Source organism: Durio zibethinus, chromosome 1, assembly GCF_047325235.1.
Source record: "Durio zibethinus cultivar Kanyao isolate XHJ-2024 chromosome 1, ASM4732523v1, whole genome shotgun sequence".
Taxonomy (NCBI): Eukaryota; Viridiplantae; Streptophyta; class Magnoliopsida; order Malvales; family Malvaceae; genus Durio; species Durio zibethinus.
The window spans coordinates 32,159,922-32,182,294 of record NC_143162.1 but is presented as its reverse complement, the minus strand read 5'-3'; the positions used below and the strand labels follow the sequence as shown (position 1 = coordinate 32,182,294).

Genomic DNA, 22,373 nt, shown 5'->3' with positions numbered 1-22,373 from the left:
TACATTTTTACTTTTACCCCTTTTTTTTATTTTTCTTTATCGTGAATTTCCATAAATCCCCAATTCTTACCACCTCACCTGTCTTACCTTTTTCATTTTTCTTTGGCTTATTTTAGATCTCGCAAATTGTTAATGATTTTTTCTTCATCAACTGATTAACCAAATTTTAAGAAATACTCTAATTTGCAAGATTGGGTCTAGTTTGGATTCTTCGCACCATAAGTTTAGTGAAATTTAGTATTTTATCTGTAATTTTTTATTATAATTTGAAAATTATTTAATTACAATTAAAAATTATGTAATAATCCATCACTCATAAACATAAATTTCACATAATATTTTAGTGACCTTATATAATTTTAAATTTTGATTGGTTAACCGTAATATAATTATTATAGATGATATATTCTCATGAAATTTATATTATATTTTGGGCATAAAACTTAAGTCTTTTTGACTCAACATATCATTAAGTACATTTAGATAACATTTCACATGTAGTTGATTTTCGTGTCATTTTAATATTTGAGTTAAAAAGTTTTCAATGGTATATCGAATTTTATGACACCATGTTAATGTAAAAATAAAAAATAAAGATATTTTTAGTTATAATAGTTGATAGCATTTTAGAACATTGTTTTAATGTAAAAATGATTGAATTAAAATAATTTATTAACTTTGATGAGAATATCGCCTATATGCAAAATCTCATCACTATTATTATATTTACATTTTAAAACATATTTTTATATTTAATTTTAATCTCATTATTATATCCAATTTTATTTTTATCAGTACATTTACATTTAAACATCGTATTCTTATCATTAATTTTAATTTTACGATTATAATATCCAATAAAATATCAAAATTTATGTGAATGAACTCTAATATTATTATATGGTATGATGAATTCCACACCAAAAACTGTTTTATCTCAATATCTTACCTAATAGGTGTCATGTTATAAAAATCTTCCCCTATCATTTACGTGTCATCTTATAGGCATCATGCAAGTGCCTATACAGGATGTCATGGTACACCTTGGTGCTGCCATGACTGTTCCGATATGGAGCAGCCTACGAAACCTAATCCATGAGATGATGATTCTGTGTAAGTGTGCGGGCAAGCACGGGCTAAGAGCAGGCAAACTTGTGATGAACCTAATGCCTCACAGCCTGGTGGGCACTCTCGGTTAAGTCTTGTTAGGAGCACTTTCGAATGAGTTGGTGGAACAACGCGGATAATCTAGCATCATTGGGATCTAGGATGTGGTATCCTAATAAAAAACATAACGATATGCCCCGTACAAGTCTTTAAAGGTTGATGCTTGAGACTTAAGTGCTTGTTGACATTAGATAGGTGCTCGAGGCCATTCAACGATACATAAGCTGGTTATGTGACGGACATTGGATAGGTGATCGAGGCCACTCAAAGATACGTGTGAGCTGGTTATGTTATGAGACTCTTTGATGGGATTCAGTAACTTGCGGATGACGCTAACAAGCCGATACAAGTAGGGTTACCATTCGTGATGCTATAGAGTCACTGTGAGTCGTCCATGCAAAATCGGACTTGCCAAAGTTGACTTAGACTATGAGTTATCTTGATGCCACTCAACATCTGATTTAAGTTAAAAAAAGGCAAGGACCATGATAAGATTGAACCAACCTATTGGCTTTCATGTCTTCCTCGTTCGGGTTGGGAGTGGGGACAAAAAAACGCCAAAAAAAAACAAACTAGCAAACTCATTTCAACTAAATGGCCAAAATAACTCAACTGAAACTCGTTCATTTAAAAACATGGAAATAAATTATGTTGAAACAACTCCGAAAACCAGACTTAAACAGACGTAATAATCACAACACAACAGAGAGCATGTAGGAGCTATCTCACTGTAATTTATTTAAAGAACAAGACCAAGTGCCAACCAATGAAACCTAAAGCCACGATAGATAAACTTATTGTACTAAAAGCAGCCATAAAGCATAATAAATGCAACTATACCAAAAGCTTCATAATCACTCCTCTTCTGACTCGGACTCAGCATTCTGGAGCCACTCAATGAAGGGCTTGACATTCTTCCAAAAATGAGAACTCTTATTACTACCGGCTATACCCTTCTGGTACCACTCCATGATGAACTCTTCTTCCAAGATGTCATTGTCATACAGCACTTTAAGAACTAAAGCCACCTCCTTAGCTGCCTCAGGGCTAGCCTTGCCACAAAAAGACTCGATAGAATGGAGGAGCAGCATCGTCCATCCCTCTTCTATGGCTGCTGCTGCAAGGTAGTTCTTCTTTTTAGTTACTTCCCTTGCAAACCCCTTTCCAACATCATGAAAGAGCGCTGTAAAAAGGGCATCCATGACTTCTTCTTGGGAGGTTCCAGAGAGTGAACCTAGGAAGGATTTAAGCTGTGTTGCAGACGACCCCTTATTGAGATATTCCTTTATCTCATCAACAAGTTTCTCATGGGCACTGATGCCATTCTCGGGTACCATAATGTCAGGCTCTGGAGACTTCTTCACTGACTTTTTCTTCTCTTCATTAGTAGAAAGCATCACCATATCTGCAGTAACAGTATTCAACTGCTCTTGGATACGTTGTTGAGCAGCCTCCAGAGAAGTATCTGTTTGCCACTGGACATCATCATCGTAATCACTGGCCACCTGCTCATTCTCATCAGCTTGGCTGTGTGCAGGGGAGTGATCCTCATCAGAATGTTTGCTTTTCTTCTTGGTTACCGCACCTTTGGAAGCAGCAACCTTTGTAGTAGAGGAACCTTTCTTTTTTGCCTCTTTTTTAATCTTCTTCAGCTCCTCATCGGCAGCCTCACCCTCCTTGAGTCTTTCCTTTTCAGCCCTCCTCATTGCCTTCTTGTCTTTAGACGACTTCTTTGCCTCAGGTGGGTTTTTAAGAATGAAAGTTGTAAGCTTATCTCGCATGTCAACATCAGAAACAAACCCACATGCAGCACATTTCAAGGTAATCATCTGTGTCTTCGTTATAACTATCTCAGTTTCAGGGTTCCCACAACCATAGCATTGAACATATTTCTTAATAAAGCTCTCAAGAAGCCCTGCAAGCTTGGCAGTGTCATGGGCGCCATTTACAAGTGAAGTTCCAGCCTTCTCATCAAACTTGGATTGGGCTCCCAGTTCACAACCAAAATACTTTGTAGTGTAAGAAGCAGGTCTAGCCAAAGCCTTTGCAATCTCAACCATGTTAACCACATTAGTCTTGATGCCATTTCCTCTCCCTTCAATCTTAGTTATCATTTTGGGCATCTTATACCTATAAAAGGCATCATCACTGTTCGCAGCACCAATATTTTGCAAAGCCATCTTGATCAAACCGTGGGAGAGTGTTAATCAGAAAGGACAAATCAGATACTAGTGTTTTCAATTGTAGTGAGAAATTTTTTACCAGACAGCTTCCTTGCACTTGGAAGAGGTCGCATAAAACGACAACCTAGACAGTGAGTGTTATTTGCCTCAATATGCATGCAGATATCTTCGGAGGAGGAACTTCTATTCTTTTTTCTAGAAGTGGGACAGTACTCTCCAAGCAATCCAATTGATGACAAAAAGAGAGAGGCCCGTTCAGACATAAAAGAAGATTCAAAGGTAAAGGCCTCCACTTTAGCAAACTGCTGACGCAGCAGATTAAACTGTCAACTACCTGAAAGACAACAACAGAGTTAATCCAGGTAAAGGTTGAAGCATAGTTTATCAATAACTGGCAGAAAACTCATCATCAGGAAAAGAACATGTAGCATTAGCTCAGCAAGAAAAATGCTATATCAACAAAATAAAAAGTTACAGTAAAATAAAACACTGAAATATAACACAATACAATTTTCAATATTACATACATTCATACATAATCACATGCATACATAAAGAAATATACAAACTAAACATATGTCAAATTTAAAACGCCTATTAAGCATCAGAATTAACAAATATTAATTTCTTAAAAGCCTACCGATTCCAATATTAGATCATCCAAAATTAGGATATCTATTAATCTAGAATATAAAGATACTATCAAACACGAGATTAAATTCTTTATTATTAAGTTTCTACGTAGCAACCAAATAGTTGAAATGTGAAAAAAAATATCTGTTACATTAATGGTGAATAAAAGAAACAAAGTTTGACAAATCAAATTGAAAAAGTAAAATCCCAATTCTAAAACATCCTAATCATACAGCAAACAATTATTTAATGTTAAAAATTAGGTAAATTAAAAGAAAAATTAATAAATAATTATCAACTACTCCAAAATACAGAAAATATTCAAAAATAAATAAATAAGTCCAAACTCGAAACAAATTCAAAACAGATAATCTCTTGAAACAGAAAAATATAAACAGATCTACAACGAATCAACAAAAGAAAACATAAGTCTAGCTATCGGGCAACGACATAAATATTAAAATAAACTATAGAAAATATAAAATTAAATCGAACGGATTCATAGGAAAATTAATCATAAAATTGGAATTTGAAGAACCAAACCTTTTATAGGGAAAAAAGGATGATTAAAAAGATTAGGAAATTGGGAAAAGAATCAAACGCAGGAACTCTTAGAAGGTAGGGATTTTGTTATGGAGAAAAGAGAGAGAGGGACGCTGCTTTATATACGGCAAACGTAGGGAAATGTGAAACGCTAGGGCAAGCTCAGCTTCTTGAATTTTCTAATATTAATTATTCATAACCAACTTTATTACATTATTGCCCTTAATTCTATTTTATATTTATAATTTTTATTCTTTTCCTTTTTTTTTTCAAGATATATGTAAAATTATTTTTCTTTTTCGAAATTGCATGCTTTATACATCGCTCTATCATATCAACATACCAATTATCCAAGCATGAACATTTATATTTAAATGTTATTGTTGAGTTATAATTAAAAGTTATTGTAAAATATTAATGTGATTTAATTATAATTATAAATTTTAACATAAATCAAATTTATTGATAAAATCATATTTAAATATTTAAAACAAATTCATTTTTCATCATAAGTGATTTTGCGATTGTAATTAAGTTATGTCAAGATTCCATCGTAACTTTCATAAAATTGAGTCCACCGAAAAAAAAAATTTTCGCGACATTCTTGGCCCTACAAAATTATATATTATTCTCTTTGTCTTATAAGTTGTGTCTGATTTTTTTTTTTTTATAGTTAAATTTTATCAATTTTGACCATTGATCATATTTTAAATACTTTTATTAAACTTTTTTTTTAATTCTCTAAACTACAATCGTTCCTATAAAAAAAATAACACTAATTCAAAAAGTTTTCCAATCTTTTTAAGAAAATAAACACTATCAACACAATCAAAACCATTGAAATTGTTTATGCTTTTCTTTTATGATTTATCAATCAAAATGCTCCTGATCGCTTTATTCTTAAATCATGGTGGAGATTTTTTTTTCCCTTTTTATGAATTTTTTTTTAAATTACAAAAACAATTTCCATCAATAAAGGTCAAGGGGTGATATTGGAAATCAAAGAAGGAGAAAGGAAAGATTATCATCAAAACTCAAACAGAAAAATAGCTTACGTGGCACCCATACGATGCAAGTAAAGTCGGTTTCAAGCTTCCTAATTTGCGTGTTTAATTATACTTCCTACATTAAATATCCACCGTTGATTCCTCTTCTTGCTTTTCTTGATGGGATCTGTCTTTTCTTTTTTAACATTAAACAGCTTTTTTTGATGATCAAATTAAAAGATATATAAATATAAAAATAATATTTATGCTCTAAACAATGTAAATTAGAGTTGTATATAAATAAAAAATAATATTTGGTAACAAGATAAAAAGCAAAAAAATTTAACAGTCAAAAAAAAAAATTACAAATGTTTTTTGTGTTGATGTAACTTCTTATCTTATCATCAATAAAACTCTTTATTTAATATTGATAAGGGAGAGGAGTCAAATCTAAATTGGATGGTTGGTAAATTGTATAAATATTTTTGTTTTTGTGATCTAAATATGTTTTAGAATTTGCTTGATTTAGGAAAAAAATTTATTCACATTCTTCTTGCTTGATTGTAAATGTGTAACGTTTCTTGTGCCCTTCACCCATTATTATGAAATCATAAGAGAGAAATTTGATAATTTTTTTTATTAATCTTTCAACCATTATAAGCAATTTAAAAATCATATAAAAATAATTTTTTTATTTTTTATTCAAATAAATTAAATTAAATTTCGATTCGTATATTCAATCAAAATTCAAATCGAGTAATTTTTAGTATACATATTGAAGAATTCTTTAACAAAAAACATATAATGATCAAAATCAACGATTTTCAATGGAAAAACTATTTTCGTGACAATATAAGCATTTTTCAAGTTTTCAACCAAACAATCAAAAGCCACCAAAACCATCATTCAAGTTATTGTCCCTACAAAGGATGAGGTGAGACGAAATTTTCCAAACTAAGCCAATTGAAACAGTCACTACCTAATCATGCCTTGAATAAAATTGCATTATCAATAGAGGGTTACATGCTTGAATAATTTCATTAATTGTATATGCCAACTGATAGAGAATATAGGTTCTTTAGTTTGAAATTGTGAAATTTTACACTGATTTAGTTTGTTTTTTTAATTTGGAAAAAAAAAATCGCACTTATTCTTTAAACACAAAATCATGAATTAATCATTTAATCAAATGATCGGATGTGTATTTATATAATATTTAAGATTTAAAGATGTAGTGAATATTAAGAGTCTATTTGGACGAGTGATAAGATTAAAAATAGTAATTGATGTAAAATTAATTATTATAATAATGAAATTAAAATTAATAAAAAAATATATATTTAAATACAAAAATAACGATGACTGTAAGATAAATTATTGTTAGAAGATAAAATAATCATTAAAGATATTAATATAAAAATATAATAATAAAATTATTTTTATATACATTTTAATATATTTAACATTTAAATTTTAAAAAATTTTATTGAAATATATAAATGATTTATTATATAATTATAATAACGTAATATGAAAAACTTTAAATAAAAAATGAAAAATATAAATAACAAAAAAAAAAGGGGGTAATCTCATCTATTAACCATACATTGGAGGGTAAAAAAAAAAAAAAAACAAGCATGACTCATTTCATTAACTAAAATGTTGGAATATAAACAACAATTAATGGAGAGTTATGCATCTTGATATTAGACATAATATACTACCAAGTGGAGATTGTACGAAAGGTAAATTTAAGTTGCATTATTATGCTTTAAAATCATAATAAAATCATAGGGTGCATTTCATCAATCAAATTGTTGTTATTATTATTTTTTGAACATATTGTTCATATTATAGTATAGAACTCAAAATTAAAGATGAATTGTATATTTATATATGCATTTTCCTTGTTTAGTTCAAGTTGTATCACGGCATAACATAAAATTAATGAGATGTTATTATGTTATAAAGACAAAATGAAATCTCTCTCTATATTAATTATTAAAGATAATAAAAGTTTAGTATAATATTTAGTACATTATTAATTTACTTATAAAAGTTAAGATATGTTAATAGTCATAAATTTTGTTAATAAAATATTAAATTTTTAATTTCAATGATAAAAATTTAATCTATGATAATTTAAAATATAAAAATAAAAAAATTAGCTTAATGCAGGCCATTATATGTTACGCTAATGGATTAATTATAATTTCATTACGCTTTTTCAAGTCTCAAGTCTCAACAAATGGAACTTGTCAACTACATATAAAATGCAGTCATTACCCTACTAATGAAAAAAATGGAATTTCACCCCACATGGCGGGTGTTAGACATCTCGATGAGTTGGGTATGAGTTATCCAAAGTCCCGTTTGAGTTTTGAATCCTTCATCCAAAATCCTCGCGATCCCTCTGCATGCAAGATGAATAAAAGGACTTACACATACAAAAGCGCGTAATATTCAACAAAAATTCCCTCCTTATAAAAGGACTTCACATACAACATCCACAAAACTTTAAAGAAATTGACGTTCTTGGATGTATTCTCATTTCCTTTTTTACATCTCCATCTCCGCCTCATTTCCCTATCTTCTCTCTGTCATGAATCAACGTAGTCCCGGGAAAATCTCCCTTAAATGGATCCTATTTCTCTGCATTAACTCTCGGAATTCTCTTCAGTAACAGGTCTCTCTCTCTCTCTCTCTCTCTCTCTCTCTCTTTGAATCTTTTTTAGTATTTCTTAATTATTGCGGAATTGATTGATGAATTGGGGCCACTGCTTTATTTTTTTGGTTTAGGTCTTTCATTGTTGGGGTGGGGTTTACTTTTGACATATATTGATGGCCACTTGGTTCTGGTAACGGGCTGTGGGTCCTTCCTGAAACCAACGCTCAGCTCGTCTCTAAACAACGACTTGAACAAGAGTTGTAGATTATCTCCGAGGATTGCGATACTAAGAAAGTATGTTTCTGTTATTTTCACTATCACAGTTTAACTTCAAGTTTTTATTTTCTTTTACTTTTTCTTCAAAACAATTTTTATGTTTACAGAAGCCTGCACAAGACGATGGTGTAATGGATGAAATGCTGAAAACCCACGAAGCAATTCAGTGAGTGCAAAATTGGGTTCTTATTGTTTAAGTTAAAGTTTATCTTTGTGTTTGAAAAATGTTGCCTAATAATTTCTTTGTAATTGTGATCTTTGATGAGGCCTAACAGATCTTTAGACAAGTCAGTTGCAGTGCTCTATATGCAGTTAGCTGCCTCACGTAGTTCCCAGGAAATGGAGGACTTGAATGCCTCCAGTGCTGTCTCAACCTTGGCTCTTGATGGCCAACCAAAGAAGAAAGTGTTCGTGGTCATTGGAATTAACACTGCTTTTAGTAGTAGGAGGCGGCCTGATTTTGTCAGAGAGACTTGGATGCCACAAAGTTTTGTAGTTTCCATGGTCTTTTGAGGTTTATATATTTGATTAGTTTGTTAGTATCTTATATCTGAAATGAATTCATATGTTTAGTTTGAACTGGGGAAAAACTCATTCAGTTGGAGTGCGAGAAGGGGATTATCATCCGTTTCATGATTGGCCATGGGTAAATTGTTTTTTTGTTCCTTGTTACATATGAAAACAAATCTTGAGTAAGAGACAACTTTGGTTTGAATTTCAAAATATTTTGATTAATATGCATATTTCTTGGCAGAAAACCTTGGGAGTTTGAAGAATTATGGAGTAATTAGTAATGTTATGTAGTGGCACTTGTTAAAGTATGATGAATATGGCAGAAATGTTCTTGCTGCAGTACATAATTTGAACTGACATAAGTTATATCTGCATTTTTTTTATCCAGTGCAACATCCAACAGCATTTTGGATATAGCCATTGATTCAGAGGATGCTCAGCATAAGGACTTCCTTAGACAGATTAGACAGCACTCCCGGAATAATTTTGGATATTCTTATAGATATTATAGCATTTCTTGCCGATAACTGGTTTCAATCTTCTAATACAGGAGCATGATGAAGGATATCAAGAATTATCAAGAATTATCTGCAAAAACAAAAATCTTTTCTACTGCAGTTGCAAATTGGGATGTTGAGTTCTATGTCAAGGAGGATGATGACGTCCATGTTAATCTTGGTAGGTTTGCTATCTCCTATTTCCTCTCCTTTTTGCTATTGAAAACATTTTATCACCCAACATAATGGTGAAGAAAATTTTTTGATTGTTTTGTAAGTTGAATTTCTTATGCATATTTTCTCATAAGTATGCTAGCTGCAACTCTTATTCATCACCATTCCAAGCCCAGAGTCTATATAGGTTGCATGAAATCCGGACCTGTTCTTTCTCGAAAGTAATATGCTGGTGACCTTTTTATTGTTGATAATATTACTGTTCAATTTGCTTTGCCCCCTCGTGCAAATTTGTAGCATAACTTTTGTTGAATTCCTTAATGTTCTTTAGGAATGTCAAGTACCATGAACCAGAGTACTGGAAATTTGAAGAAGTGGGGAACAAATACTTTTGACATGCAAGTGGGCAGATATATGCAATTTCAAAGGATCTGGCAACCTACATCTCCATAAACCATTGAGAACTTTGATTTTTTTGGGAAAATAACTTGTTTTTTTTTTTTTTGGTTATATATTGCTTTGCCTTCTTGAGTGTTCTGATTTCATCTTCATGGTCCCTTGTATGTGTGTACATTTGGTAGTGTTGCCACCATCATCCACATTGAAAATCTTTTATTGTCTTACATAAATTCTGCTAAAATTGAACATCATTCAAGTGCTTAAGTTTAGATCCAAATGAAAATTCCTAAGAGCAATAAAATGCTGATCAAACTTATATCCTTGGCCTACATGGCAAAATTAGACAAGTGAATTTCTATATTATTTTGATGTTGTAACTTTGCACCTTGATCCTCTATGCCAATAATATTCTCCTTATAAGGGCATGGCTAATATTCAGAGTGATTGTGAACGATTGCAGGCCTATTTTGCATGAGTATGAAGATGCGTCCCTTGGTTCATGGTTTACCGGCCTTGAGGTTGAGCAGCTAGATGATAGAAATATGTGATGTGGCACCCCACGAGGTAATTTTCTTGAAGAATATAATTAATTTATCTTGTGCTAAACTTTCTGTGGTTTATAAGTAGTTCAAACTATCATGAAGACCAATAAATGGAAGATGGAAATAAGAATGGATTCATGTTTATGAATGGTACCAGTCCAGCAGATGATTAGATGGGCTGCAGTTGCACTTGAAGGCACCTCTTGTTGTCTAAATCTTGTGATGCTCTTTTTTTTTTTGTTTTTATTTTTATTTTTATTTTGTCGAGTTTTAAAGTCCATGTTGAGTATAGGAAAATGTGCAAGCCATAGGCATTTTCAATTTGTTACAACTTACAACTTATTAGTGTTGTTCAGCAAATAAAGCGTGTCAAGATTCTCAAGAATAAGGCGTTAAACTTAAATAGAGATTCTGAGTGCACATTTTGGTTTCATTAACACATAACATTCTTTTCTTGTATGGTCTTCCCTCGAACTGGAGTTTGTTTCATGTATGGTAGATTACGAGTGGAAGGCACAAGCATTTAATGTCTGCATTGCATCATTTGATTGGAGCTGCAGCAGAATCTGCAAATCAGTGGAGAACAAAATTGTTCACGAAAGGAGCGGTGAAGGGGATGCTGCATTTTGGAGAGCTTTATTCTAAATTGGATAGGCAAGGCTTTTTTGGGGAAACAAGATGAAACAAACACGGTTGATGATAGACGAGAAGCTGTTTAACACTGCCTCTGGTTTTGGTACATATCTGCAAACATATTACCTCAACGTTTATGAGAAATAATATAGGAAAAATGGAAAGCGAAGGCATTATTCACTCGTTAGTCGGAGCTGTATAATCAGAAAAAGCGTGCAGTAGCATTCAACGTATCTTCAAATTCTTGCCTGGGGTTTAAGAGGATATGATGGTATTTATATGCAAAAATTTTTATAGTTTTTTCATTTCTCATTTCCCCTAGAAATTGAATGTGATGGTGAGGTATAACATGGTGGTCCCAACTTCAAGCCCCAAAAGCTAATGTATGGACACAGCTGTAGAAGCTTGCAAAAAAATCGGTGGGTGCCTGTTACTGTTTTTAAATGCTTTTATGAATTCTCATTTTGTAGTTGCTGTCCAGCTCCTTATTTATGTGGGAGTAATGTTCATGAATGGTTTAAAATATTATAAAGATTTTAATATGTGGACCATTAGGAATGGCCTTACTTCGTTGGTTTGTGCAAGTATTCTTGTTTGATGGAGATCAAAGGAAAAAGCTTCCCTTGGCGATTGACTTGAAGTTATTTTCAAAAAAATATTACAGAGGAAGGCGAACGAAAGTTATGAAATTCTGGTGATAATTGAGTAGTATTATTCTGATAGTATTTGTAATTTCCAGTTATTATTATTTCTTTTATAAAAAATTGCTGTAACTTTTCTGAAGTCTGCAACCGCACCTGTACCTTCTATAACGCGCTCCTCACTCTAAAGAAGACTTCTCTCCTATGCAAAAACGTTCTCTTTCGCTCGTCGATAATCAACGGAACCTCAGAAATTGACTAGCAAAATGGGGAACGCCGACTTTTTCTTAGGATTGCAAGATTTTCTAGAGCGCATGCGCCACCTTTCCGCTGCTGATTTCGTCAAATCCGTCAAAAGGTCTCTCAATCTTTAATTCTTTTCTTTTTTTTTTTTTTTATTACATAAAGACTTAAGATAGACCGTGATTTGTGCTTAATCGGAAGTGATTAGTGATTGTTTATTTGATTGACGATTTAATAGTTGATTGCTTCAAATTCAAGTAAAATTCCCGATATGGAAGCTGTTTTTTTTTTGGTAAATTTAATTGCCAAATAAAATGTAATTTTTACTATGAAAAGGATTGAGATGTTTCATTTTAGGCAATCGTTTTTGGGTTTTGACTTTTGAGTTTTGACGTGTCGTTTTATTGCAGTTTCATAGTTTCGTTCTCCAACAATGCTCCTGATTCGGAAAGGGATAGTGCTGCCGTACAGGCGTTCCTTGCAAACATGGAAGCAGCTTTCTAGCTCAACCGCTTTGGGCTTGATGTTCCGAGGAGGAGCTGGACAGTGCTGGTGAAGTAAGTCATTGACACTACTTTTGCTCGTATTTCTTGTTGGATTTTGGTTTACATGCTTGATGCATTCAATTTTTGTTCATGCCTTTCTCATTGTTAGGCAATATCTTTTTAAAAAAAGGAAAAACCTTTACCAGGTGTTGATGTATTTACTTAAAAAAAAAACCAAAAAGGGGCTGGAGAAGTATTGTGACAAAGTTATTTACCCGTGCGCTTGCTTAACTTCCAGATGATGTAAAACAAGATGAGCAATGTTCTGAGAAGATGGCTTTTATTCAGTAATTGCCTAAGAATTTGGATACTAAGCCGACCTTTCAGAATGAGACATCGTGGCTGGTAAGTGGTGGGATTCGTGCTTCCAGTAATTTCCTTTTTTGCAGTAAGTCGTAAACTTCACCATCCACATTTGCTGTCTCCGTGAACTATTTCTATTTCATGTTCAGGATTCTATCCAATGGATAAGCCTTTTTACATTTTGTAGCTTATGCTTTTAGATCTTCCATGCAAATAGTGAAATGATTATAGTATTGGCTGGAAATAACAAAATATTTCAAGACGTTTACTTACTTGAAGATAAGAATCAATGGCTTTATCTAGAAATTGGAATGAGCGCCTAGTTAATAAGAAGCTGCTGGGGTTCTCAAAAGTCCATCATAGTGAAACCAACAAAAATGTAACATGTTTCTTAGATGCTTCCAAGGACGGGATGCTGATAGGTATCATCATTTCCTTAATTTGTCTAAGGCCAGGAACCTCTGAGAGCAAAAATTATCACCAAGGAAGGAAAGTTCATCTCATCGATGGGAACATCTCTTAGTAGAGAACCTATTTTCCTTAATGTATCTCCCCCCCCCCCCCCCCCCCCCCCGCGATAAAACTTCCATCTAAGTCTTCTTACTGGGTGGATTCTTTTATGCCTTACTCCCATCTTAAGATAGAAGTCTAAATTTGATTTGAATTCATTGTAAAGTTCTCCCATGGCATGACCAAATGAGGACTGTGCACTCATGAAGTGGTATTCTAATGCTGTGAGGCCTTGTGCCTTGATAACATTGCAAGACAATGCTGCTTCAATCCATTCTTATATGGCAGCTGATCTGTTTCACGACCTATTGAACATACACTGATTAGATTTTAAATATTTTACAGAAGCAAAACCATAACTATTGATGCATATGTGAATTCTTGAAGCTGCGTATTCTGTAACTATATATAGCTGTTTTTTCATCTAGTTTGATACCTCTATTTTTTTTTTTCAATTTTGCTCCACACTATAAAAAAATATTCCCCTTTTATGGGAGCTTCATGCCTTTCTAATTTACAGTTTTCATTAAACTCTACATCTGAACAATGATATTGTCTTAAGCAACAGTGAAGATCATGTAGCTCACTTTGATACAGTGCTCATAGCTCCAGCAGTTGGTTATGACTAATATGTTCTTTGTACTGAGAATTAAATAAACTCTATTGAAGTGATGTATCAATTGAAAGCCGAAGGTCTGTGCTTATTTGGCTGCTTTTATGCAATGTTGTCATCGGAAATATTTTCAGCAAAAGAACAGGAACTGGTCTTCTGTAGTTTTGAGTGCAAAATACCTGGGAAGTTGGTCAATAAGATTTTCTCCCTAACTCCAAACAGGTTTGATATGTTTGCTAAATTTTATCAGCAAGACAGGCTGATAGTGGTCAAGGCAGGCCGATAGTGATGTAGATATGGAATTTTGTTTAATATAAATGACATTCTTGATCTTAACCAGTTCTTTATTGCAAATTATCTGCAAACTCTTCCGCCCACCAAAAAAATTAGTGTCCATCTAAAACAAGTTTGTCACCATGATAATGTCCACAGTCCACACTAGTTGTAATTATTGCTTCCTTTTTAAATTCACTATCTTATTTATCATACTTTGTCTTGCATTTAACCGTCTACTAACTATTGAGCAATTGGTCCTACCATATTTACTGTCTCTACTTTTTGTTGTTTCAAGAACACTTATTTATCATGTGCAAGAAATATCTCAACAATTAGTACAGTTTGATTAAGTTCTAGCTTATTTCTGAAATAGTTTTTAATCAATGAAGCTTGTACGTTGATATGGTTGGAATTTTGGATTCCCCACTATGATAGCTATTCTACCTTTTAGTCTCTCCCCTTAATCTGTACTTGATGTTGCCAGCTTGCAGAGAAAGAGTTACAAAAAATCAATATGTACAAGGCTCCAAGAGACAAGCTTATGTGTATCCTGAAGTTGCAAGATTATCAGTAATTTATTGCTTAATGATTCAATTGGTTCAAACGAGAATCCTCCTGGGGCTAATGAATTTCTTCCTGTCCTGATTTATGTTACCACAAAGGTAAGATTGGTAATATATGCAGGATTGGTTTGTTTAGTTGATTATCCCTCCTTTCAAAAATGATTAATAACGTATTCTTCTCATGGAATTTGTTATGTGGACAAATCCTCCGCTGCTGCACTCATATTTATTCTATATACAACGTTATAGACGTCAACTCGATTAGTTTCTGAAGCAGCCTATTTTGTCATAAACATGCTCTCTGCCGAGTCTTTCATCTCAAATATTGATGCAAAAACCCTTTAAATGAAGGAAACTGAGTTTGAGAAAAACATGGAGTTTGCTTGAGCTCTTCTGTCTGGCCTTCAACAGATTTGGATGGTCTGTTCAGTCATATTGACCAAATTGCTGGTCATGATACCAGAGAACGTACTGAATCTAGACATCATGCTCTTAAAGAGGACCATGCTATATGACCCAAATCTACTGAAATAAAACCTTCCTGTAAAGATCAGTCATCAATCACTAAAATTTCATCAATCTCAGAGATGGAGAATAGAGAGGCAACTATACTTCTGAAGGAGTATGAGATGAGCAAAGTGTTTCAGGTGAACCCATACATGTTTGTTCATGCTGATGACTTGACAATCAATGATGTTGAAGAGCTGCTAAATAACTATAAATAACTTGTATTCAAGTATGTTTGTCTTTTGAAAGGATCGGCTGGTGCTTCTGCAACATTTCCTCTGACTAGTTCACAAGCTCAAGCCCAACAAATTGTTGAAACAGTGAGGGAATCTGCAGATAATAGATTGATAGAACAAAATATTGGGTTGCAAAAAGATACTGCAATGGAGGATGATGGTCTAAATAGAATTTCTAATCAAGAAAACTACCAAATCCAATTAACCAAAGGATAAGTTAGTTTCACTCTCAGAGGACAACCATGATGACACCTCTGAACAATAGCTGATTGGGAACATTTTTTTTTTTTGTGGGACTATGTTGGCCTTTCAATGTTGGAGTAACCAAGCCGCGAGGGCTTTTTCATCCCTTTATGTAGTGATTGAATGCTGTCAGCTATCGGAAGTTCTAATTAAAGGCTGATGGCAAACCATCTTTTTAACTTTGAGGATAGATGACAGACCATTTTGCTATCCAAAGAAAGAGAACCTAAAGGTGGCGAAGTTGACATTTGGTTTGAGAATTCATCACGCCCAATAAATGCAATTTGTGGAGTAACTCCACTGATTCAATTCAGCAAAGCCTTGTTCCAGCGCACGTACATGATACGTGCGAGCTGATTCTTGTGTGTCATTTTTGTATACCATATTTTGGTTCATTCTGAACAGTAGGAAGATGTAATCTTGGAACCTTTTTGAAGCAAGGTGTGGCAACCTTTCGAATTATACAGCAATGATGCTGCTCGGTAACTTACTAGTAATATTTTATACTACTATACAGAGGGCCTAGGAAAAAGGGTCACATCACGGGGACAGATAAGCCTGCAAATCAAAATTGTGACCTCTCTCTCTCAATAGGAGTTTGACTTCCTCGGCATATATACATGGAGCTCAATTTCAGTTTATACAAAAAAAAATAATAATAATAATAGTATATGTTTTTTAATACCTTGCAACCATAAACTTTTCCAACTAATAAGATTTAAGAAATAGACAAAGTCACGACAACTCATACTTGACCTAATCGTTATCCTTCTCAAAGCAAAGCCATATTTTCTTTCGGCCTTTTGTCAATTGTACGTAAAAGAAGAGGCCAAGTCCAATTTTGCCTTGTCCATTCATCTCACCGCAAGTATTTGTCCAGGCCCGCCTTTTTTCTTGTACGAACATTAGGTCTTTCCATTGTGACATGCTCCTCCTCCAAGCACTCGAGTGGACTGGACGGCATGATGCGAATGGGATAGTTGCAAAAAAATATTTATCATGGATTGCTTTTTCCTTGTTTTCTTTGTTGTCAGGACTCAGGGGCTGGCGAGGCTTCCATGTAACTGATCTGACAATCAAATATTGAGTGTAGGACAACCTGCAAACACAAATATATGTATATATATGACTAAAACCAAACAAAAGTTATCTTATATTTGCGCCAATCTTTAATTTGACATCGCCTAGGCTGTCTTTAGGCAGGCAGATTAGCTTCTTCCTTTCCCCTACATTTCTCGTCCTTCACAAATGCCTTTTTTTATATTATATATTTTCATATGGCAGAGGGCCCAAGAGTATAAGAAAAAGAAGAAGACAATATGTAAAGTTTACTACAATTATTTATCAAACTTCCAATAATTTATGCACACACACACATGGATTAGGAGAAATGGTGGGCCACAGACAAAGCATGCCTTTCAAGACCAAGGCAATCTCTGAATGCAATACGTTCACTTCAGGTACCTTCCAATGCTAGCTAGCTACCCATTTATACTAAACTCAACCTCTATTTTGTTTTAATGTACAAATGAGGTTCAAGCATAAAGAGAATCGGAGAAGAGAAACTTGCAGATGTCGAGATCAAACTCCAATTTTGTTGCAATTCAATTATGAATTATTGGAGTTAAACCATGTCTCTCTCTCAAGCATTTTAAAAACTATTAGTTTAGTTTTATCCACACTCATTATTCGATGAAATAATAAATTATTAATTATAAAAATTAAAGAGTTACCTTTATCTAAATCTCAAAGAGAAAAAAAAAAACATGATAAATGAATGTGGTTTGATTTGAAATTGGGAAAAATTATAATTATAAAAATTTAAAAATATTTAAATTCATCTCATATGTTAAAAAAAAAAAAAAACAAAACTATCATCATGCTAATAATACATAATATTTTATTTCATCCTGTGATTTTTAGTTAAATTTTTTCATCTAACTCGTCACATCAAGTCCAGTCAAAATCATTATTAATAAAAATAGATAATTTATATTTTTATTGTACAATGTAGTAAATAGAAAATTTCATATTTCTAAAAGAAGAAAAATTGTACAATGTGGTATATGGGGATCTCATGTCAGGCAAACAAGTCACTTGGAGAGGATAGTACTAAATCGAGTCCAACTTTCACGTGCCTTCCACATGCTGGAAAACATGGTGTGTCGGCTGAGCTGTTACATCTCTCCATCTGACAACTTAAAAAAAAAAAAAAACTTTTTCTCTCTTCTTTAGCCTCTTCGAATCTGATCACGTCACAACATTTGGATTAAATATGTATTCAATTTTTTTTTTATTGATCACATTCAGAAACATATCGACGGCCGTGATTAATCTTTAGTTCTTCGAAACGGTGCTGGTAAATTCTCAAAAATGTCTGTGACATGGCACCATCTCCGCGTTTTGAGTGGGCTTGTTTAGTGAAGTAAGCAGGTGACCGCCATTTTGAAAGTTGAGAGAAATTAAAGAAAAGAAATAAAAATTAATCCCCCACCTGAAATAAAACTTATATAAAATTTTTTCCATGATGTTTATAAATTTTTTAAAAAAATGATTTAATAAATAATTTAATAAAAAATTTAAATAAATAAATTAATAAAATTTAATATGAAAATTAATAATATATTAAAAATATTAAAAATATTATTTATAATTTAAATTTAATCTATATTTATTCAATCATAAATATTTTATTAATATTTTTATTAAAAATATCTACTTAAATATATATTAAATTTTTTTTAATTTTTTAAAATTTTACATACTTATTTTATGTAACAAAAATTTTCAATTTATCAATTTATCAATTTTAATTTTAATTTAATTATTTTTAATAAAAAACTTCATGATTTTTATTTAAAAAATTCTATTTAAATTTTTTCCTCCACCCTGAACCAGTCCCGAAGGCCAAAATAGGAGATTTATTTTTATCAAAATAACACCAAACTCCTTCAATTTTCCCTCTCATTACAGTCAAGTCCTGCCCCAAAGGATACTTCCTTGCTCTAAAAAACCTCCAGCCGTTTAATGCACATATGTTAAAAAATATTGACATGGCATTTTTTTTAATTAGGTAAATTTTATTAATATTTATAATAAAAATTTTAAATATTAATTTAAAAATATAATAAATAATATAAATATTTATTTTCATTAATTAAAAATATTTTTCACATTTATACTTCTATATATACTGCTTATTATGTCTCATGTGATGTTAGACATTAATTGCTTGTATTTGTTAATAATTTATGCTCAATTAATAATAAATTGGCATGTTGGATGTTGTTGCCGACTGATTAAATGTTTGGGTTAATGTTTACAAACATAAGTAAAAAACAAAGACCATCCGATGATTAATTGTGTGTTGATATTTGGCAAACGTGGTTCCCTTCCACCTGCCACATGCATTTAAAATGTTGGATTAGTTGTTGCGGTCTTTTTGACTCGATTTAATGTTTATCCAAATCAAGCTAAGACCCGAAAATTTCTGGAAAAAAAAAATCAGTTAAAAATTATGTGTTTCACATGAATTTGCAAGCAAACAATGTGGATGATGTCGATTGATTTTTAAATTAATTGATATATTATTGAAATTAATGTTTATAATTTATAGATTTTAGAGAATTTATATATGCGATATTTTTTTAAATAAGTATTAAAGTAAATAATTTAAAAACTTCGAAAAAAAAACCTAAGATGACATAGGGAAATACAACATAGATTGAAGATCTTGACCATGAATTGTATCTGTTTCTAATCAAATTCAAATTTTCTTTTGAAAAAAATGTGATACATTTTTTTTAGTTAAATTGGGTGAAAATCATTCAAAAATGCTAAGAATTCTAAATTTACCTAGTTTCAAAGAGATTGAAATAAAAATTCATTTTTAAATATTTTTTCAGTATATCGAATCATTCTAAATTTTTTTTTTTCTTGAACTAAATAGCCTAAACTAAACCAATTTACTCAGTCAAACCGGCAAAAATAATTTTTTTTGGTATAAAAAATTGTAAATATTAAGATATGAATCTCAAATTTAATGAATATCATATTTAGTGATAATTATATAAATTAACTGAAATAACTTTGATTTAACATAAAAAAAAGATTTTGCATACATAATCGGAAGAGTGAAAAAAAAAATGAAACTAAAGTTATAGCAATGTTATAAATTATGGGTTAAACATGAAATGGCAACATTATGGAGCTCATAGGAAACAAAAGAGGGGGTCAGCATATGATTTACAATCAGTAGCGTGTAAACTAGGCAGAAATGAGTTGGTGATTTTGCTTTAGAGAGAAGAAGATTGAATTCAAGTTGGGGGGGGACCTAAAATAATTGTGAGCAGTAGCTTTCTTTAATTCACAGCATGCTTACCAGTCTCCAATGAACCTAAATAATGGTCCTGTTCACGCCTGTTACTGAAACTTACTTGTGTTGTAAACAAACAAACATAGATTCAAGTAGATTTGCGTTATCATGTTTATTTTATATTAAATATATGTAAAATATAAAAATTATCATATTATAATTTATATTTATTCATTAAATACGAATTTTTTTTAATTTTTATTAAAATTTTACATCTATTATATCGTCTTTTTTATTTAAGCATCTAATTAAGGTTTAGTTTCAAGTTCTAACGCCAAGTAATAGTAACTAACTCACTTCTATTTTGTCCTTTTCTCTTTTTTTTTTTTTTTATAATTAACAATTTTGAAGACTAAAACAAGAAATTTAGAGTTATAAGGAAACTTGCAGAAAGAACAGCACTTTGTTCATGTTTGACAAACTCAACACTTCCCTACCAAAAGACTTGACAAACTCAAACCCCCCCCCCCCTCCTTAAAAACCTTCGTCTCCTCTATTCATCTCCCTCCTCAACTCCCAACCTCTCTCTTTCTCTATTTCTTTCTTTTCATTTTTACATTTCTCTTCAACTTTCTTAAAAAGAAAATCAGGAGCTGAGCCTGACATATATAGATGGGAAATGGATATAATCAGCATCTTCACCACCAAAACCTGCATCTTAATCTCAAGGGAACTTTTTTGCCAATGTTGTGTTCAAAACCATCCATAAAAGATGTGACCCTTCCCAAATGGCAAGATAGGCCTGCGTCTTTGTCTGATGACCCTTTGTCTCCAAAGATCAGTTGCATGGGACAAGTCAAGAGGAATAACAGGATTGTTGGGTTTCCTGCAGCTTCTCACAAACTCAATATCACCACCAAGAATAGCGGCAATGACAGTATCAAGTATTTCAAACTCAAGAAACTGTTTTCTGGCAAGAATCTGACTAGCAGCCCTGCCACCACCACCATCAATTGCGGAAGAAAAGAAGTGTTTGTAAATAGTACAAGCCGGTCCAAGAATGGTGATGGAAAGGAGAATTCTGCTTCAATCAACATTGAAAATATGGATCCCCCCTTGCCTGTGATCAAGAGAGTGCCAAAACAAGGTGATAAAGGAGATGGAGATACTCTTTGGCAGAGGAGATCGCGTGGGGTTGCATTGAAAAGCTTACAGCTTCAACAGGTTCAACTAAACAGACATCAAGAACCAACCACAGCTTGAAAAGTAAAAGAAAAAAAAAACTAAGAGATCAGTTAATGCAATAGGGGTAATGTATATGATTTGTTCTTAAAATTCCAATTTTGATGATTGTTGTTTCACTTCTGTATTTCAAGAGAGGCATCAAATTATGGTAATGCTAATCAAGATGTATATGAATTATTCATCAATGTTCAAAGATTTAGTCTTTAATCTCTCAAAATTATTGATAGACCCCACTACTATATTTTCTTGCCGGTTGTTATGTCAATGCCAAAATCAACTGAGTATCCATTAGGGGTGTCAGATCAAGTTCCTATTCCAGATAATTTTGTCACATAAATCATTTCTGACATCGTGATGTTGCTCAATGTGAACAAGGGGCGGTGGGGAGAAGAAGGTGATAAAATGAATTCTAAAGCATGAGGCTTTGACCTGTACTAACATTTGAATAACAATGTTAGGGAGGACAGAAGAATGTGAAAAGGATTTGTAAATGAAACTGAGTGGTCAAGGGTGATGAACGTATCGAACCACCAGACAAAATCATGTCTCAATACAATACGTTTTACCATGTGGAAAATGTAAAGTTAACTGAGAAGGAAAAGGAATGGGGGGGTTTCTGGGCAATTTCCATATCTGTGTGGTAAGTTCCCGAGCCATCACTTGATAAAAAAGTAGATAATAGGTTAGATTTGAAATGAATTATGAAAGCGAAATTAGTGATTGTTATAGTGATTTTTCTGGAGAAAAGTTTTAGCTGTCTTTCATATTTTTTTTTTCCTATTCTATGACAATCTCATTTTACTTTTGAAGAAAATCCTATAGAATGAGAAGGCACTTTCATGTGCAGTACCAGTGGCAACACAACACAAGTATGGATGAAGTATTGGCCCGTTCATCATCTGCAGACTGCTAAATGGCT

At 32.5% G+C, this 22,373-nt stretch overlaps 2 protein-coding genes and 2 pseudogenes across 5 annotated transcripts; 3 read left to right on the top strand and 1 right to left on the bottom strand.

Moving 5' to 3' along the window:
- Positions 1 to 1,771: 1,771 nt before the first annotated feature.
- On the bottom strand, positions 1,772 to 4,617 carry LOC111312343 (eukaryotic translation initiation factor 5-like). Of its 2 annotated transcripts, XM_022912518.2 has the most exons (3): positions 4,527 to 4,617; positions 3,430 to 3,684; positions 1,772 to 3,347 (listed from the first exon to the last, which is right to left on the bottom strand). In XM_022912518.2, exon 3 carries the CDS (start codon positions 3,345 to 3,347, stop codon positions 2,022 to 2,024), a length of 1,326 nt encoding a protein of 441 aa, XP_022768253.1. In that variant the 5' UTR covers positions 3,430 to 3,684; positions 4,527 to 4,617; the 3' UTR covers positions 1,772 to 2,021. The 2 variants fall into 2 exon arrangements, with proteins under 2 accessions (XP_022768253.1, XP_022768252.1); XM_022912517.2 differs by having other exon boundaries at positions 1,772 to 3,684.
- A 3,743-nt stretch (positions 4,618 to 8,360) lies between these two features.
- Positions 8,361 to 11,519, top strand: LOC111312342 (beta-1,3-galactosyltransferase 7-like; annotated as a pseudogene). Its single transcript, XR_016329142.1, has 7 exons — positions 8,361 to 8,474; positions 8,564 to 8,622; positions 8,723 to 8,943; positions 9,030 to 9,102; positions 9,358 to 9,647; positions 10,500 to 10,603; positions 11,081 to 11,519. The product of XR_016329142.1 is annotated as a beta-1,3-galactosyltransferase 7-like (transcript).
- Positions 11,520 to 11,529: 10 nt separating this feature from the next.
- Positions 11,530 to 17,216, top strand: LOC149520543 (vacuolar protein sorting-associated protein 9A-like; annotated as a pseudogene). The gene is made up of 6 exons (XR_016344426.1): positions 11,530 to 11,633; positions 11,770 to 12,213; positions 12,509 to 12,655; positions 12,826 to 12,988; positions 14,830 to 15,008; positions 15,109 to 17,216. The product of XR_016344426.1 is annotated as a vacuolar protein sorting-associated protein 9A-like (transcript).
- A 3,535-nt stretch (positions 17,217 to 20,751) lies between these two features.
- Positions 20,752 to 21,603, top strand: LOC111310773 (uncharacterized). Its single transcript, XM_022910179.2, has one exon. The coding sequence runs from the start codon at positions 20,882 to 20,884 to the stop codon at positions 21,470 to 21,472; it is 591 nt and encodes a 196-aa protein (XP_022765914.2). The 5' UTR covers positions 20,752 to 20,881; the 3' UTR covers positions 21,473 to 21,603.
- Positions 21,604 to 22,373: the final 770 nt, after the last annotated feature.

Bases quoted from the DNA above. Each gene is read 5' to 3' on its own strand.
- LOC111312343 (XM_022912517.2), bottom strand. From the start codon at position 3,347: ATGGCTTTGCAAAATATTGGTGCTGCGAACAGTGATGATGCCTTTTAT.
- LOC111310773 (XM_022910179.2), top strand. From the start codon at position 20,882: ATGGGAAATGGATATAATCAGCATCTTCACCACCAAAACCTGCATCTT.